We start from the raw sequence: 20753 nt of genomic DNA, 5'->3' as shown, positions 1-20753 counted from the left end.
ATAAATTTGTTTATCTCCTTTTTTTATTTTTTGATTAGTTTTTATTTTTTTATTAGTTTTTGGCACTACTAATCGCAAGTTTCCTGTAATTATAGAAAATGGTATGTCTTAAATAATTATTTTTACTGTACTCACTTAATTATTATTGTAATAAAGTTTGTGATTACAATCTCTTTTATTAAACAGAGAGAAAAATGTTTGATATTTGTAACTATAATTATATATTACTATAATTATGATTATTACTACTATAATAATAATAACAGTAACTATATATATATATAGTTACTGTTATTATTATTATAGTAGTAATAATCATAATTATAGTAATATATAATTATAGTTACAAATACCAAATATTTTTCTCTCTGTGTAAAAATGACAATTTATGAGGTAAACGAACTGAAAATGAAACCGAGATTGAGTGACAGTCAATTTTAATCTCTTTAGATCGACACGTTTTTAGAGAATATGTTTACGAATATAATATATTTCATATAAATATATATACTTTTTCGTACAGAAATTATAGTATGAAAACAAATTACTTACGTATTTTATGATTAAAATAACTATTTTACTTATATCAATATTATTTTATACAGACCCGGGTTTGATTTCCGGCCGAGGTAATACTTTTCGCAATAAAATTATTAGCAGTTTTTCAGATGATCATTAACATCAAATATAAGATTTTCACAGATATTTTCTTCAGAGGTATCGAAAGGTTTACGGGTTATTGCCAGGACGAAGAGCGCGTATCAATACGCTATATTTTTTATTACATATTAAAAAACTTATATTTATATTAAAACCGATCCTTCATTAAACTTTTAACATACTTGAATGTTAATTTAACAAAACGTAATTATGTTGTTTGAACAGTTTGTGTTAAATTGATATTTAACATTTCTTAACAATTTATAAATAAGTGAACAAATAACATAAAAATAATGTAGTTTTAAACCAAAGATTCTAAAATAAATAAAAAAAGGTAAATGTACGTACTAATTTAATATATTAAAATATTAATTTTACTGAAGAAATATACCTCCACAATTTGTTTCCAAATTGTGTCAAAGTGTTACATTTTTTGTGTTAATTACATAATGTGTGTTTGTTTTCTAATATATATTCATCTTGTGTTATTAACATAAAAATTGGAGTGAATTTTTTGGATTTTTCACGTGAAATATGTTAACAAAATTTTTTTAGTAACTATTGGGAACAGCCTTTAGATAAACGGAATCAATTATTTTGGATTATTGTCTCTGAAGAGAATTTAGGAAGCAATGATAAAAAGCCAGTGGAGGCACTCAAATAATTTAATCGACTCAATCCAAGAAATTTTTATGGGCAGTTTCGCGCTTTACGATGCACCTAATAGCACGTGCGGAGTTTATCGTGACTCCGAGTTACAGTCTCTTGTCACAATATAAAAAATAATGGACCCGTTCCAACTTTGGCTCGCGAATGTCGCTCTAAGCGGCGTCGTTATTCTTTCCTCGCGAGAAGAATAAGACACGCGATTTTTCTCCCGGCGTATTATCGCATCCTGTTGTGGTTTTATCATTGCAATGTCGCGATTTGAGAGAACCCACTTTTTTGCGGAATAACGAAGGTGTGAGATATGAATTGTTAACGAAATTCATCACCACGCGTCACAGTCGGCGTGTATTGTCATTTAGGCGACAGTCAACCTCACGCATGCGGACAGGGAATAAATAACATCCTATGTGAAATTACGACGCTTCGGAACGATCCAAATGCTTGCGGAAAGCAGCTTTTATGGACAGTTTTGAGTTTAACGACATCCGCGGACTCGCGGCCAAGCGGCTAACCCACACCGTTCGTATCTACTTACGGACGGAATGCCGCTAGACGCGCGGGAGCTTTGTAGCTTCCCACGTTTCACCCTCGTTTCAACCCCATTATGGTAATAACGCAACGAGTCCGGGAGTTGAGCGACGCGCAACTACACGTCCAGGAAATAATCCGGCGACACAAGCTAGGATAAAGGCTTTCCGAGATATTCTGTTTCGGTTTTCTCGCCATGCGAACCATCGCACTTTTTACGAATAGTAACGACGAACATATTGGGAAACGAGGGAATGTTTGGCGAACGCATCGCGTGTCAAGCGATCGATTTGGCCCGCATTCGTGGCTTTTATTGTTCTACGATGGGGTTCGTGATTGAAAAATTGAACGAACACGATAGAGATATGTTTTTTTAACGTTTTCATTTCATACATGTGTCTAAAATACAAAGAAAGGAAACGCAGATGAAATGGAAGTGAAATTCATACGCGAGTGAATGGGATTCGAATTTTTATTGCGCAATGATATAAATTTCAACTCATATAAAAATTTATTTTGTTATATGCATATCAATAATAGTAAAAATTATTAAGAAAAACACAATTAAAAATATCAAAATGTAATAAATGCAAGTTTATTCATACATCAATAATTATGAAAAATAAGAATGTTTTCTATTCGCTACATAAATAAATTCAGTAACATAAATAAATAATTTAAAGGAGTACATAAACAATAAATTAAATAATATAAAAAAAAGGAGAAAAATATTATCTCCGGCCGCGCGCGGGAGTCAAACCCGTATCTCTTGTATTCCGTACGAGCGTCTTAAGCCTTTAGACTAGAGCTGTTACTTTTGACTGACTTCGAAGTTTATGATGTTTTCGAAGCTTCGAAAAATACATTCATGCGAATGGCAAATTTATTCAGGAAATTCTAAAATATTGTAAATAAAAAAAATTAGTTAACATATATGCATAAAAACTGTGATATTCTTAAAAAATTTGGAAGTATTATAACCTGAATATTATATATTAATAATTAATCAGACTCGATACACTTATAAGAAAAGATAATGCTCAATAAAACATTCCAATTAAAAAAATTAAAAGAGTAAAAATAAATTTATTCCAAATGAATGAATAAGAAATAGCAAATTAATATGAATGTTTCGACTTAACTAATTGTAAATTCTTAAGCATAAAATAATAATTTTAAGAACGGAAAATTGGATGATAGAAATGTAAAATTGATGAAAGTGATTAAAATATAAAATAAATCATATAACATGATAATATATTTAAGAAACTTGATAAATTACAATAAAATAAAAATAAATATAAGAAATACAAAGTTTATAAGCAGTTATGATTTCTGAGAGATCCTCTCAATGTCGATTATTATAATGAAATAAATGTATATAAAATGTAAATTGAATCTATATGGATATATAAATATAACAAATAAACGATTTAAGAAAGTTTTACATGTTTCGTTAATAACTATTACGGAATTGATTGGCGTAATTAGTTTTCCTCTATAATTTTTATTTATTTGTTTATAACAATTAGTTGCAAAATTGATTTTTGCAATGTACATTTTATGTCAGAAATATTTTCTTTAGTAGCCAGTTCTATTTCCAATATTTTTTAGCTCTTGCTGAATTAGACATGGATCTTAATGGGTTAAGAAGATTAAGAAAGTAAAAATTAATTTATTTTGATATAAAGTAATAAAATTATAACAAATTAATATGAACATTGTGACTTCACTAAGTCTTTCTCAGCATAAAACAAAATGAAGAATAGAAAGTTCTAATAGAATCATAAAATCAATAAAAGTAATTAAATTTACGTATTTTTTAATTTAACGGTGTAATTATAACATTTAAATATTTCATTTCAGATTTTGTTGTTTAATTTTGTGTACCTATTACTATACTATTACTATTATATTACATTAATAATGATATAATATAATTTTGATTATTCGAAGCTTCGAAGTTCGAATGTCGAAGCCTTCGAAGCAAACCTACTTTAGAGGCTAAAAATGGAGATATAAATAATAAATGTTATTTATATAAAATTCAAAGATCATAAAAATTTAAGATTATATTATATAAAACGTAAAAAATTATTCATATAAAATAAATCGACAAGAAGTCATGTCAAAAGTGAACACATATGTAAATAACCGAATAAAAAATACTGCAGAAAAATTAATATAAAAGATAAACAGTGTCATAAGACACCGTAATGTGAATACACAACTATGTAACGAAAAAATCTTACCGATCAGAATTAGATCTTAGCTTAAATAACATTTTGTGATGTGAATTTATATACATATCTAGTTCTGTAAACTACGCGTTAAAGTCATTTTCTGTCTTAGAACGTATCTTAAACAGAACAAATTCTAAATTGAACTAGGATAGTAATATCACAAATTAAATTGACTAGAAAATTTAATGATATTGATGATTTCAACATTTTAGAAAGCTGCAAATAATTTGATATTAATAAGGATCTTAAAAAGCTGTAAATAATTTATTGGAAAAATATTATGTGTAAATAATTTTGTTACAACAATTTTATTATAAAAATATCTTGTGTAAATAATTTATTGCGATAAATAAAAGATAAACATTTTCTTGCGAATCATAACAATATGAATTGTAGAAAACAGAATGTAGTCTATTTCCATAAAAGTCTGCATAATTAATTCGTCATTCTCTGGTAATTTTAACACTATTGCAAATTACTCAATTAAATTCCTTATCATTTGGGACAAATCGCTATATTTTTGACATATATAAATCTTTAACTTTAACTCGATTCTTCTGATCCCAATATCATTTTCATACTATATATATATATATATATTTTTCCAAAAGAGTCGTTTTTGTACCTAGTTGGCCATCACTCGAATAATCGAACAAGTTCGTTTCGTGATGGTTTTTTGTTTCGTTCCAACAATTTGATTGGGGATAGAGGAAATTTAGCGTGATTGAAATTCATTCAAACCACTTAAGTGAACAATAACACGAGTACCTTTGTACTCGCCGACGCTTGTCGAATAAATGGAACATATATTCCACGCACTTTAACAGTGGAATTTACGTTGTCATGTGTCCCAAAATTAATTCGCCCGGAAATTTTATAAATATCAAGTGTCCCGGCAGAGTAGTGACAGTGACTGAACTGCTCTTGAAAATCAATCATTCAAATTAATTTAGAAGCTAAATATGCATACTATAATTTCATAATAAGGCTATCGAATATGCCAGGACGCAAATCTGTAACCTTAATTCCATCTAATCTAGTTTGACATCACCCAAATAATCAAATAAGTTTATTTCGTAACTAACGGTTTTTTGTTTCGTTTAGTTGATTGTTCGCTTAGTAAGTTTAGTTCATATGAGAAAGCGTTTGTTATCATTTATAATAAAATGTAGTGACAGTTATATCTACATAATAACTACAAACAAAATTATTTTTAGATTTATATCTAGCTAAATTTTTAGGTACCTCAGCAAAACCATTCTTTCCAATTCACATTAAATAAATATAGCTGTCACTATATTTTTTTTAGAAATAGTCACAAACATATTACTATATAAACTAATAATCAATTAATATATATAAACGAACAAATTAACTAAACGAAACAAAAAACCATCATGAAACGGAGTCGTTCGGTTATTCAAATAATGGCCAATTAAGTACAAAACGACTCTTTTGGATATATATATATATATATATATAATAAAATATAAAAGTGATTAAAATCAGAAGAATTGAATTAGAGATTCGCGTCGAGTTAAGTTAGAGATTCCTGGCATATTCAATAGCCTTATTATGAAATTATAGTATTTTTGTGTGCGTACAGTTCCTATAACTAATTGACATAAATTCTTCAGCAGCATCATAACGGAGATTCTTCTGCATTGTCTTATGGTAACTTTTACATTCTTTCCGCAAAGAATCCATAACAATCGATATATACGACATCTCGATTCAGAATTTATTGATGTAGTCTTTACGAGAAAGGAGATACGAGCAAACTTATCTTAACGATTGCTTGTGCATTTCTTCCTTTCGACAAAGTGCTTCGGTTTTGCGAGAATATATCTTCGAAGTAGTTCATCCAAATGTAACAATTCGCAACGGAATGACAATAATCTGTTTTTAAAGCCGAAACACAAAGAATAAAAGGGAGATGCGCACAGATCTTAAATCAGACATAATGACTAATGACTTCCAATCACGTAATTTTGGAAAATTCGAATTTATAAATTGTGATATCGCATCAATACATACAGTTGAAAATTTAATCTAATACGTTTTAATAGTTCACCCAAATAGTTCACCCAAATTTTTGTGTCAATTATATATAATAACGCAAGATGAATATTAGATGAATGTTAGAAAGTAACACAAATATTATATAAAAAGTTAACTCAAAAAAATGTAACATTTTGACGCAATCTAATTATGGAGTATTTCTTCAATAAAATTAACATTTATAATGTATCCAATTAACATATTTTATTTTAGAGAAAGAAAATTGTATTATTTTTATGTTATTTCGTTTATGTTTACTTAATCATAAACTGTATTATTTTAATACCAATAGAAATGTTGAATATCAATTTAATACAAAATATATTTAAATAACATAATCACATTATGTTAAATTAAAATTCTTGAGTTTGAAGTTTCAATACCAAAATTTTAAAAAGGTTGATTTTAACACAAAATTTGTTTTTATATGTAAACATTCTAGTCACAAAAAAAATGATTTAAATTACAATTTACGTAGAACATTCAAAAGAAAATTGCTATAAAACTTTTTACATCATCATCATGCATGCTTAATCGAGCAACCTACATAATTATTTTACTTATTTAGATTCAGCAAAATTATTTTCAGATCTACATATAGCTAGCTCAATTTTTAGATATTTCACCAAAATCGTTCTTTCCACGTAAGTAGCCGAGCATAAAAGAAACGTAAGACGTCACGTCATTGGCGATTACTCAGATTTTTCAAGACGAAACATAAAATCGTAATTTTTCTTTTCCATCGCGATCTGCCGCTGTTGATGCTAATTGTCCACTCGCCTCCTCGTTCGTTTGTGCTCCAGCGAGCGTTAAATCTAGCGGTTTACAGGCAGAGCCGGAGCCGCCCGGCCGCGCGGAAGGAATCCGTTCGTGGACTGTCACGGCCAAGCGCTGGCAATAATCCCGGCGGATTTCGAGTGTAATGATGAAGTTTCGTTCATGGATCCGCGGGGAAACTTGGTTGCGCACCGGCCGGCGAAAGTTTCGCGCGTTTTAAGTTCGTCCAACCGCTTGGTCGTGCGCGGTCGGCCGAGAGGAAAAGGATACACCACGACCGAGCGGGCCGTGTTGAGCGTGGCGCCTGGAAATTAAAGTAAAACAGAAATGGAGAAACGAGGGGGGGAGGGGGTAAGAATTGTTTACAACGATGAGACACTCGTACCGAGCTCTCTGCCTCGCTCGGAGTAAATCATGACGGGACAAATACGGGACAAGTACGATTAAATAAAGTTATGTACTACGGTGCCTATGACGCTATTTAATTTTCCCTGCTGCGTTTTAACCCGTTGAACACTAGCGAATTCAAGGGACTGGTACACCAAACGAAAAAGTTCGTTTGCATTATTTTTGCAAATCTAGTAGCGTTTTTAAATTTATGGGGTTTTATATTGACTTTGGAATGAGTTACCCTCGTACTGATTTATGATTCAATTGCCAATTAAATTCGTGGACGTAAAAAAACATTTTGTTTTCCTGTTAAAACCGGTCTCTGTTAAAATTCTTGCGTTGAATTTGTAACATATTTGAGTGGTAATTTATCGTAATGTGATTATGTTATTTTGAATATTATTTTGTGTTAAATCGATATATATATTCAAAAATTTTTTTTAAATAATATAATTTATGAGTAATAAATCAACATAAAAATAATATATTTTAAAACAAATTCTAAGATAAATGAATAAAATATATTCATTTAACATATTATAAATGCCAAATTTACTGAAACGTGTTAATTTTACAATGCTTTTACAAATTGTTTACAAATTTCATTAGTATTATCTTTGAGTTAATTTTTTACATATATAATATTTGTTACTTCCTACTTATGCTACATTAAATGAACGAAAATTTGGGTGAACTGTTTGGAATACATAAAATGTATTTTTAAATAAATTAATTTTCACACGTAGGATAGTTTATTATAATGTAATAAACAAAAGCTGTCATAGACACAAGACTCAATAATATTTTATGGTATATCAAAAGTATTAAACTTGTTTTCACAGAGATCCTTTAATATACTATAAGTCAAATGTTATCCATATATCTATGATTATCTTTTACGTCATCACGTTATAAGCTACATCATGTATAATATAAAAACTAATTTATTTCTTCGAAACTCAATTTTTCATATAATTAAAAAATGCGGATTCTTTTTCTAACTGTGTAAAAATCCAAAATACAAATAACAATATGGAATGAAATATTCAAATTTTCGTAAGAAAAAACCAAGTTACTCAACTCTCAAATAACCAGTAAATAAGAAAATACTGACAGTTTTAAAATATTCCAAGCTATCGCATATCCATGCGACGTGATATCGAAATCTTTTTTCAAAAAAATCACATTCGATCAACACGTGCGATCATAAAAGATACGACATAAACGGGCAGCCATCCTATTCGGGAACTTTTTTAAAAGATTGTCAGGTTAGTCCAACGAATAGTCTCGATAAAACAAACGGCGGATGTGTCCTACAGCACGCGCGACGATGGGCGAAGACATGGTGTAATTTCAGGTTTCAGGGTTACTGGTCGGGCGTGCGTTCGTTAAAACAAGTTCGGCCGTAACTCTTCGTCGTAAAAGGGAAGCCCGTTGGACAAGTTTGATAACGAGATCCCGCGGAATCACGGCGACGAAAGATTTACGAGGCAGCGTGTGTTCGACTACGTCGGGCTACGGAGAAATCTGACGTTGTGCGGGGTCATCACGTAGAGGCGCTTAAAGGACCAACGACGCTTCTTCGGTTTGAATGTGCGATTTGATTATTTCGATGTTGACCCACCGAATCTTCGACTTGTTCATGATGCGAATGAGGTCCACGCTTCGGCGATTAAAGCGAAAATCGGTTCGATCGGTTCTCACCGACGAGGGTCGACGGGGTTTTGCAATAATAATAACGGGGCATCAGTGCGCCGCGGGGTTCAATTGTATGCAGAATAAAAATAAAAGAAAAGTAATGTAAAACGTACATAAAATTAAATTTATACCGCTGTAGCATGCTAACTTGGTAAACGTGAAAAATTGGTTTTAAATTCAGCTTCCCAATCATACTTTTATTGTTTCAATCGCATGCATAATTACTATATCCTGAAAATTGTTAAGCACAAATTTGCTTTTTTTTCACGTAAAACGCATACACGGAAAAATTTGTTTGTCTCTCTCTCAATAGAAGGAATAACATATTATATTTTTAATTTTGGACACAAAGGAATTTTAAAGATATTGAGTAATCTTTTGTTTATATAAAGAATTTCCATCAACAAAATCTTGTTTTCAACAAACTGGTTCCTTTCTAACAATGAGCTCAAGAGTGCATTTCAATGAACTTACAAGATGTTTCAGCATTGAAGCTAAACCGGGACAGCATTTTACATTTGTGGATCTTCAAACATCTGGGATTAAATTTCGGCAAACAGTTATTATACAGACAAAGAAATCTCATGAAATGTTAAATTCTGATTTTTATGAAACTTCGTGTACGTATAGATTACATAAATAGATGAATGGCTACGTTTACACCGTACGACTGACAGCGACCTGAACTATATCGTGACCAAAGTAGGTCTAGTCACCAACCGTTTACACCGAAAAGGACTTAAAAATTGATTGGGTCACATTTAGTCCACGCTGGTCCGAATTAGAGCCATCTATCGTATTTTGTACAGATTATTTTCATATACAGCATTGTACTCGCCAGAACGTATACATAGCGCTATATTGAGTCGGGATGACAGATATCTTAACCTCTAAAATCTCGAACTTTATATATATAATGCTTAATATCTCGGTTCGCGAGGCCGACCGCCGCATTTTTGCCAGATTCTTTCATTTTAAGTGAAAACGCGTCCAATTTCATCAAAATCGGAGATGAAGCCCGTATTCTAAATAATTATCATTATTTGTATTATTTTGATTAGCAAAGGCATTGGTACTTATGAACTTGAATCACTGCATGAACTTTTTTCCATCTTTTTTTTAAATATTTATGTTCTTTGCACAAATCAATTAGTCTTTTCACAGTCTAGAAGTAAATAACAAACCGATTTAACCTAACTATTCAACAAAACAGCAGTGTCCTACCGAGCAAATGGCTACGAAGCTTTTAGGTCGGGTCAATCGCGCGTTTACACCGAGAAAGTAGACGACCTATTTTAGTGAGGGATTATTTAGGTGAGGGCGCTAAAAAATCCGGCCTGACCTACAACAGGACGGGTCAGGTATAGTAATGTTTACAGCGTGCGGCCTAAATAATGTGACCTAAATTAGGTCGAATTTGGGGTATAGGCCGCGGACTAAACGTACGGTGTAAACGTAGCCAATTAATTAGATAGAAAATATGAGTTAGTGCAGAAAACGATATTAAGGGATAAGATCACAACTTATAGCGGTTTTCAGCTTGTTTTGTTATATCTAAAAAAGGTATAAAAAAAAATTAAAAACTATTCTTCCGTATCAACTAATATTTCTTACTTACATAACTTATATACAAAGTTACATTAAGATCAAAATTTGACACTTTGCGATATGACGTTCCCTTGCAAAGAAAAGTGTTGGTATTTGTAATTTCTTGGTAAAATAATTAAGTACGATTAGGAGCTTCATTTCTATAGTTACCACTGTCATAATGTTAATAATAATAATTATAGTTCTACCAAAAAATATATAATTGGCGCCAAAAATAACTATAGATTTAATTATAGTTAAATTGTAACCATTTTTTCTATCAGTGTGAACATTCTCCGAAATGAAAACGGGATCGCACGGGATTTTGGGAGCACGCGGCATATGATGAGCGATTGCAGGGTAAACAGCGCACACGTGAACGAAATAAAAACATTACTTGACGGATCGAACGAATACCACCCGGATCGAGTACCCGGCCGAGAGGGATATTAACTCTCACGGACGCGCCGCGTGCACCGCGGCGGATTAATAATTGCCTGTGCTCGGGGAAACAGGTGGCCATTGTGTTTAAAAGTTAAAAAAAACTGTTCGTCAGGTTCTCTTTTTTCCTACGGGCGCGAAAATATACGAAAAAACGTGCCAGCGCACGCTCACACATGCTCGCGTACACATGTACACGCGCCAGCCACAATCCGGTTGCACGTTGACACGATGTGTAATTTCATTATCTTCTTCCGCCTTGGATCTCTCACGCGGCACGGAAAATTTCGAATTGGTTTCCGCTCCTTTTCGCGGCAAATTCCACGCCGCCCGGCCCACTGGAAGAAGGAATTTAATGAATTTTCAGGAAAGAGCAGGAGAGTGTTGGCGAAACCACGGAAATTGGCATTTTACGTCCTTTCTCCTATCTTCGCGGCGGGAACTGTCCGTTTTCGCTCTTCAGTTCTCAAATTATTGAGCTAATAGTGATACAAATGTGTTCGTGCGCAGACCAGATTAGCAAGGCTTTTTAGATTCATACTTTTTATAGTGTGTCGAAAAACTCAGCTGAGAAAGAGAGAGGGAGAAGGGGGGGAGAGAGAGAGACACCAGATTTGAAACGAGATGCAATTTTAATAAATGTAAAAATTGAAAATTAGTTTAAAATATTTAACATTGATATAATCGTCATTTCATTGAGGAAATATTTAGATAAATATTTTTTTAAATAAAATTCAAATGACTCTTTCTCTTTCTCTCTATTATACAAGCGGGCTTTAAATCGTAAACCATCGCTTTGAAAACGATGTAAGCCTATTATCGCATTCGAATACTCTTTATATTTCATGCATACTATACTCAATTTTTATCACTCTTTGAACATTTCGATTCTTTGATATACAATGCTATCATACCGATTGACTTGAAATAAAATCACGAGCAATTTTGTCGACGGTAAGCTCGATTTTGTTTTTGCTATTTAACCTGACAATCAAAAATCTAACAGTGAACGAGGTAACAATTGAATGGAAACAGATTTGTTGTTGCGTTTTCATTACATCATGGTCGCACGATGGGATATTTTGTACATTTACGTAATAACGGCGTATAAATTGTTGCGATTACGAGAATTTAATAATGTGCGTATCGGGAAACAGATGCGTGGGACCGCTTAAAAACAACATTGCGTTGTTCCCGCTTCGCGATCGTAGAAATATTTTGTAACCTGACGGAAAAAAGCTTGTCACTTTTTCTCCCGTCGGGAATCGAGAATGCGAGTGTGCAATATGGAACATTCGATCGTACTGTCGATTGGCCGTAATTTCTCGTAACGAAAAAAGGAGATTCTTCACTTTATCTTTTTTATTGGAATTCCCGCGTATCCGTCCATCTAAACTACTTTTTTGTACTTCTACATGACGCAGAATATTAATCTTCCCACATTCAGAGAAAAAGACATAGCAGTAGCAAAAGGTGACTATATAGATTTTATATTATGAAGAATTAATGTGTACACAGTTGAATTAATAATTTATAGTTGTAATAAATACAAAACAGTTTATTCAACTATGTACATTTGTCTTTATAATATATAAACTTGTATAGTTGTCTATATGTATAGTCGTCACAAGGAGAGGTTTTACTAACCTACATAGAAAAAAATGGCTATAGTTGTCACGATCAAAAATTGCCCATTAATACATTTTTTGGTTATGAGAATTATATTACGAATACGATAACCGTAAGATTGGTGTACCTTAACGTCTCTGGCTGTTAATGTACGTATATTGTTGATAGACGAAAATTATCATTATTTCCGGTTGTGACAACTATAGCGTTTTTTCCATGTATCTGAAAATTTAACTACATTGGAAAAATGTACTAAATGTCAATAATTGAATAGTACCAACTAAATATTTACTAAGTATAAAGACATATTTATATCTTTAATCTTATACATATACAAGAACCATTAATTTGATTAACTATCATTTTTATTGAGTAAATATTTATTTACTATAAGTAAACATTCAATTCTATTATTCAAACAGATATTTATTAAAATTTAATACATTTCTTTTCAGTGTAGATACAGATCTAAAAATAATTTGGTTGGTTTTTAAAATGATCACATAGGACTGGTTGTGAAATGGAAACTTTACTTTTATGGCATTGTTCATCGTGTTCGACATTCCTACGTAATTATTTTAATGGTCTACGAAATTATTTTCAGATGTATTTACTTAAATTTGTAAATACTTCAGCAAAATTGTTCTTTCCATTATATATTTTTCTAAGTGCAAGCAATTTTGCAAATTATTCCATTTTCTCGTATCGACATGTATAGTCACATAGTTCAGTTAAAATAGATTCCCATCATAGAAACATCATTTTCTTATTTGCGATTATCTAGATACTCTAGATATATATATGCCCGTACTTGCGTTTAATGAGCAACTTTAGACAGTAGACCGAAGTAAAACTCATATTAAACTAAATATTGGGAATTGAGAGTTGCGAATTCGCGATTAGTATTTGACCAATTACAAGAAAACGGATTAAGATTAAAATTATCTGATAGGTCAATTTTAATAAATTTATAATTCGCAATCCCCTCGATCTCTCCAATCCGTAGTGTGACACGGGCTTTATCATATGGCCTGATAACGGATTTAAATCTTTAGAAGACTACAAGGTCTTTTTATGGGTGCAATCCATTTAATACAGCAAACGTTTCGAAGTATTCTTTGATTGGTCAATTCGTAAAATTCTTTCTTCTGATTAGTCAATGAAACATTTGCAGCGTTAAGTAATCACACGCTATGTATGATATTATTAGCAAATCATGGCACCAAGATTTGCACCTGTCAATTCTGTACTGAATATTTTCATTTTATTTGAATATCCTAAATAATATAATACTAATGAATATTCATTTCAATAATGTGTCAACTACAAGTATTCATCGTTTTTCTGGGAATCACACGGAAGGTACGATTTTGCTGAAGTATCACAAATTTTGCTAGCTCTGAAAATTTTGTTGCACACATTAATCAAAATAATTATATAAGATACTCAAGCTGGTTAGAACATATTTGGCAGTCTACTCATTATGCTTAAGATTCTTATTATTTTGATGGTTTAACAAAATTTGTTTTCAAGTCTATATTTATTTATTCAGATCTATATCTAACTAAATTTTTAGATATTTTAGCAAAGTCATTTCATCCATGCAGGATTGCTGTACAGAACTTTGTTGATGTAAGACCGCGAAAAATTAATTACATTGCTGATGGTGCTTTACGTCGTCACAGACTATGACTTCCACGGTTTATTGCAGTTTCCTATTCACACATACACGGGGATAGACTCGCTTTGCGTGCCACTGTGCCGACGAGTTACGTTCCGTCGTTACGTAAAGTTCCTATGTTGACGTATTTATGGCATGACCAAACGCGATTTAACGCATACGAAGTGTGCGACCGTGACGCAGCTCGCAACGGCACAATAGAAATTTTTATTAACAACCATGTTGGCGATATTTAATTCAACATTCGTTCCGCTCTGTTTGTCCGCTCTTGTGGTCTTTGTAGGTAAAAATAGCGAGAGAGAGAGAGAAAAATAAAGTTGCATTCTGTTTTTCTTCTCTTTCATTTTTAATCGCCACTATTGTATAATCGGAACTGATTTTTTTTATTTTTATTTGGATAGAAGTTAAAGTTATCTTTTGAGGAAAGCAAAGAATTAATATCTTTCTAAATATATTCGAATATTCATTATTACAGCATACTTTCAGGACGTTGAAACAAAATAAAATTATTCAGTACTGAATTGTCAGGTGCAGATGATTCGTTAATAATAATAATTTTCTCTATACGTGTTTCAATATGCTTCTTCCGAAATCTTAAAAGTCTCTATATCATAATTTATATAATTTGAACAAGACGCCGTCTCGTGCGGGTGAACAAAATTAACTCGTTCAAAGCAGGTTCGCCGACGGTTGTAAATATGAAACTTACCGATCCATGGTCGTTAAGAGCGACGTGATCCATTCATTCCAGCATCTCGCGTGAATAAGAAGAGGAGTAGATCGATAAGAGTTTGCGCGAGAGGGACCTTTTACTGCTTTGACACGTAAATAATGACGCGCTGCGGAGCGAATCCACCACGTTCACTGGGATTCCATCATTTATCACGCGGCGCTTTTCAAAAACCCTCAAAAGTGTTAAGAGATGGAAAGGAGAAAGAGGAGGAGGAAGAGGGTGCACCTGTAATCGAATCCCTTTAACGGAGAACCCAGGTGGTCATTCTCGAGTATCGGCTTAAATTGTATCGCGACCGTAGGAAACAGCGAGAGAGGAAGAGAGTTTATTATTAGTTGTTGGAAACCTTAAGAAACGACTGTTTTATGATATTATAAAGAAGTCTTTTTTGATAAAGTGAAAATGAAGCTGATAAGGGAGTAATAAGAGATTGTTTGATTGTCATAGGAATTCTTCTCTCGAAAGTTTTTTAATCAATTTGACGACAATGTAACAGTTCAGTGCATATAAATGATATACAGGTGTCTTGAATTTAGATGCCAAAACTTTAGGAGCATGTAGGAGATCGATAAACTAAGAAAAAAGTTAGAGATATGCTCAGTTTTGAAGAAAAAAGACAAAATGTCCCTACAGCGCGAAATATTACAGCAACATTATAGCAATATTACTTTGAAAGATTGCAATAATTCATAAAATATTACTGCAATATTGTAGCAATATTCCTATACTTGCTAAAATAAAATATTGCTGCAGTATTCTACGATATTGCTGCAATATTTAGAGAAATATTATAGATATATATAGCTGCAATATTTAGAGAAATATTGCAGATATACTCCAACATTATGTAATATTTCAATAATTAATCTAGTTTTATTAATTGCTAACATATTGTTGTTTAGCATCACATTCCAAATACATACAATAAAATTATGATAAAAAAAACATTTGGACTTAGAAAGCATACTCCCTCCTCCAGTGTCCTCTGGCGCCGTACCGTCGGTAAGACCGATTTCAGCGCCGTCCTCGATTCCGGCGATCCCACAATTCGGCCGTCCTGATACATCATCCGCCCCGGATGATATAAGATTGTCGAGCTTCACCCAGTTCTTTAAGTATTCCGCACATGTGGTTGTCCTTATGGGTCCCTCTTGGTTGCCTTCTCTTATGACATCATAGGTGTCATTTGGTTTGACCTTAACAATGCGATATGGGCCCAGATAATTAGGCTTCAGTTTTAAGCCTGGTCCTAGTTGTGTACGCTTGATCGCCACTAAATCGTCAAACTTGTATTTGAAAGGAGGTTTGCGACGCAGATTATACTGCCTTTGGTTTTCTTGCTGCACCTTCTCAATTTGCTTCCTTGCTTCGTTTCTTAATTGTCGTCGGGAATCTTCGAAATCGTTTATCATTTCCTGTTCTAGAATGTCTCTCATCTTGAGGTCGTCCTGTGTTCTCATCTTGACTCCTATTAATAATTCATATGGAGTGGTATTTATACTGCGTTGGTACGTTGAATTTAACATTTGCTGCAACTTGGGAACGTATTTATACCATTTAGTATGATCTTCGATAGATAGCTTGGCTAAGACAGGTATGATGGTGCGATTAATCCTTTCGATTTGACCGTTTGCTCTCGGTAGACCTGCTGTAATCTTGATGTGTTTAATATCCTCTTGATGACAATAATCTTCAAATTCATTGGCAGTAAATGCCGTTCCACGATCTGAGATGATGCAAGTCGGATTTCCGAAGATGCTCTTCTGTAGTTCTAATTTTTCAATGACCTCTTTGGATGTGGTCGACTTGACTGGGTACATCCATACGAACTTCGTAAAAGAGTCAATTACGGCAAGAATATGTTTATAATTTTTATTTGTTGATTCAAGCGGTCCTAGGTGATCTATATGGTAAGTATGGAGAGGTACATCTTCTTTGGTCAGCGGGTGCAGGAAACCTTCCCTTTTCCCGGCTTTCTTGTTGATGAGAATGCATTTAACGCAATTATTGATGCATTTCTCGACTTTTGTGCGCAAATCAGGGATAGTATTCCTGTTTGATTTTTTCTCCTGTTCTTTTATAGTAGTTGCAAAATGACCCTGTTCGTGAGCGCCTCTTATAATCTCGTCTTGAAGGCACTTGGGAATCACTAGCAAATTGTATCCCTTTTATTGATACCACGCCGTTAAGTATGTGGTATCCTTCATAAGGAGTTTCTTCTAAGCGTTGCCTAATAATTTGTATATTCTTGTCGGAATCTTGTGCCTTTTTAATCCTTGGAGTAATGCCATGATTAAGAACTATCATTACTGGATGTCGACTCAAAGCATCCACATGTGCCATTCTCGATCCTGATCTGTGTTCCATCGTAAAGTCAAAGTCTTGCAGATACAGGACCCATCTAGCGATCCGTGGTATTAAGTTCTTCTTACGCATTGTCTGTTGAAGCGCGGAACAATCAGTGACTACCCTGAAAGTTTTACCCAAAAGGTAAACTCGAAATTTCTTTAAAGCTTCTACTACCGCTAGAGTTTCAAGCTCATAACTGGAAAACTTTCTCTCAGCATCACTGGTTTTCTTACTCATAAAGCATATTGGATGCAATCCATTATCTGAAGGTGATCTTTGGAGTAAAACAGCACCAAAGCCGTCCTGGCTGGCATCTGTATGAACCTCAGTCTCGTAATCATGATTATATATATTTAATACCGGTTCCTCCGCCAGGCATCTCTTCAGCTTCATGAAGGCATTTCTTTCTAATTCTTCAAATTGAAATGCCGCATCTTTCTTCAGTAAGTCACTCAGAGGTTTGGCGATTCTTGAGTAATCTGAAATGAATTTTCTGAAGTATCCCGTAATACCAAGAAAACTTTGTATTTCCTTCGTTGTTCGTGGCTCTGGAAATCTTAAGACTGCTTTTGTCTTTTCAGTTGATGGATGTAACTTGCCGTCCTCAATGATGTATCCTAGGAATTCAATGCGTTTTTGCAACAGCTGACACTTCTTCTTGTTAATTTCGAGGCCGTATTCCTCTGCTCGTTTCAGTACTAACTTGAGATTGTTAATGGCATCCTCTTCGTCGACACCTGGGATGATTAGATCATCGACATATGGTAGAGCTATTCCCTTCATGGTCATGTCATTGAAGATCATATTTATGAAGCGCTGGAAAACTGCCGGTGAGTTGCAAAACCCAAATGGTACTCTCAAAAATTGATACTGACCGTTATGCGTTACGAACGATGTGTACTTACGGTCGTTTTCTCTCACTGGCACACGGAAAAAGCCGTTTTTTAGATCAATTGAGCTAAATACTCGGGCGTCTTGCAATCTATCTAGGATATCGTCTATTAATGAAAGTGGATAATGATCCTTAACGACTGTTTGATTCAGTGCTCTATAATCTATGCAGACTCTTGGCGTCCCGTCTCGTTTTTTTACTACTACTACTTGGCTAGCATAATCAGATGAACAAGGCTCCACGATTTTATTCTTGATCCATTGCTCTACCTGTTCGTCCACTATCTTTCTTTCGTGAAATGGTAAGCGTCTCGGTCTTGCAGTTACTTTTCGATCATCATTAACCATTATGGTCATCTCAATATCAGCATTCTTCACTTTCCGTGGTTGATAATCTGCGATGAGGTATTCTACTTCTTTTCTTTTCTTTTTGCAGATAATATGCGAAGTGTCTTGTATCTCCTCTTCTGTAACGTAATTAACCGGAAACACTGTATTTTCATATATCTTCGTGATAGATATACCCTCTGGTCCAATTTTCAGTTCTGCTTGTGATAGTAGTTCATTTCCGATCACGGCTTCCATACTCATTACGTCATCGCGTACTACGTATATAACTGATTGAAAGGATTCGTCGTCAATGGTGATTATGTCTTCGAAATACCCCATAGGCTTCACTTCACTTTTCCCGAATCCTGAGAAAAGTAGCGTGGATATTGCTAATTCCGGTGATCCGATCTTCCTGTAGACTTTCTCATGGATAATAGTAAACTGACTGCCTGTGTCTATTAAAGCATTTATTTTCTCTTTCCTCATCTCAACTATCTTGTACATATTTTTTGGTGGATCAAGACTATTCATGGATTCTGTTTTCATTATTGTTGTTTCTTCTTCTTTCTTCCCTTTCGTCTTTTCTTTTTTACATTCAGTTGCCTTATGTCCAAATTCATTACAGTTGAAGCATTTTATGCCCTTGCTTTTAGAATCACACTCGCTCGCTCTGTGACCTAATTCACCGCAGCTGTAACACCTAGTTGCCTCCTTGTCCTTTGGTTTCGTCTTCTTGCTTGCGCTTATATTCGTTGATTTGCTTGGAATTGTAGACTTTATCTTTATTTTTTCATATACTTTTAGTTTCTCTTTAAATTCCTTGGCGTTTTTTGCTCCGTGCAAAATACTTTTATTAATTGCGTTATCATCTATGCCGTCTATAACGTAATAGTATAGTGCTTCATTTTCAATATCACCTCTACTAGCTATCTCTTTCATAAACAGGTAGTAAGCTTGCACTGACTCATCCTTTTTAATTTTTCTTTTACTTAATAGTTTATGTAACTCAGCACTATTCATCTTCTGGCTAAATTCTTCTTTAAGCGCCTTCTTTAACTTCTCCCAAGATGTTATGCCTCTTTCGCCTTGGATAAACAATTTAGCCAGGCCTGTTAGCGATTTCTTTGCAAATATTAATTTTTGAATATTCGTTCAGCCAAATAATTCAGCCGCTTCCTCTATATCCATGATCCAGCGTTCCACTGGGTATTTGTCGTCTCCATTATAGTGTCTAATGGAATCTTCCACGTCTCGAAAGGTCATGGTAAATTTGGCATTAATTACTCTGGGGTTTGTTTCGAAACTGATCGTCGATCATTTTCATCTTCATTTTGATCTTCTTTAACTTCGTCTTCTTCGTTTTCGTTTTCGTCTTCTTCGTCTTCTTCTACTGCTACTTCTTCATACTTCGTCTTCTTTATTCGTCTTTTTACATCTTTCCTGTCTTCTTCACTCTCGCTTGACTCTTGCTGTTGTATGTCACTATCCTCTGCATTTTCTTCCTTATCAGATTCATCGGGGTTGTTGAGTGAATCGAGGTCTACAAGGCCATTGCACAAGCGCTGACTCAATTCTCGTTTTATCCCTGAATACTCGATCGTTAAAATATTGCATACAGACACTAAATCTGCCCAAGTGAGGTTAGATTCTACATACGCTATTTTCGCTTTATAGTCTTCCGAATCTATAGCGAATGGAAAGCCCCTGAACTCTCGCAATCGTTTTCGATTATCTCTATCTCCCTCTCGCTCGAAAACAAATCTATGCTGTGCTTGAACTGCCTTCTTTGAATTCGTTTTGAGGTTATTTGCGATCGTCTTAATTTGCTCGAGTTTTTCTATTGCTATGTATTTCTAACGCTAGTTTCCCACCTGATTGGATGTGCTCTATTACCAATATTGCAGTTCCAGGGTCGTCTTTCTCTTCCAGTGTAGATTCGGTAACGGCTTCTCGATGCTTCTGTTGCCAATGTCGTCTTTTCACCGTCTTTTGCCGATTGCCTTTTACACGCGATGCCGTTTCTCTCGATATTTCGCACCAAAGAATCCCGATAGGATCCCGGCTGGGCCCCCAAACTTGTAGGGAA

The 20753-nt window shown here is 33.8% G+C and overlaps 1 protein-coding gene across 1 annotated transcript in view; it reads right to left on the bottom strand.

The window, feature by feature from the left end:
* Positions 1-19947: 19947 nt before the first annotated feature.
* Positions 19948-20753, bottom strand: part of LOC108730679 (glutamic acid-rich protein) — a 1061-nt gene continuing 255 nt past the window's right edge. Inside the window, exons 2-3 of the mRNA XM_018460525.1 lie at positions 20561-20742; positions 19948-20451 (exon numbers count right to left, since the gene is read on the bottom strand). Coding sequence (XP_018316027.1) covers positions 19948-20451; positions 20561-20742 — 686 coding nt within the window. The remainder of the gene's footprint in view (positions 20452-20560; positions 20743-20753) is intronic.

This window comes from Mycetomoellerius zeteki, unplaced genomic scaffold, assembly GCF_001594055.1.
Source record: "Mycetomoellerius zeteki isolate Tzet28-1 unplaced genomic scaffold, Tzet1.0 scaffold95, whole genome shotgun sequence".
Classification (NCBI taxonomy): domain Eukaryota; kingdom Metazoa; phylum Arthropoda; class Insecta; order Hymenoptera; family Formicidae; genus Mycetomoellerius; species Mycetomoellerius zeteki.
The sequence above is the reverse complement of the archived record's forward strand: the minus strand, read 5'-3'. Positions and strand labels throughout refer to the sequence as shown.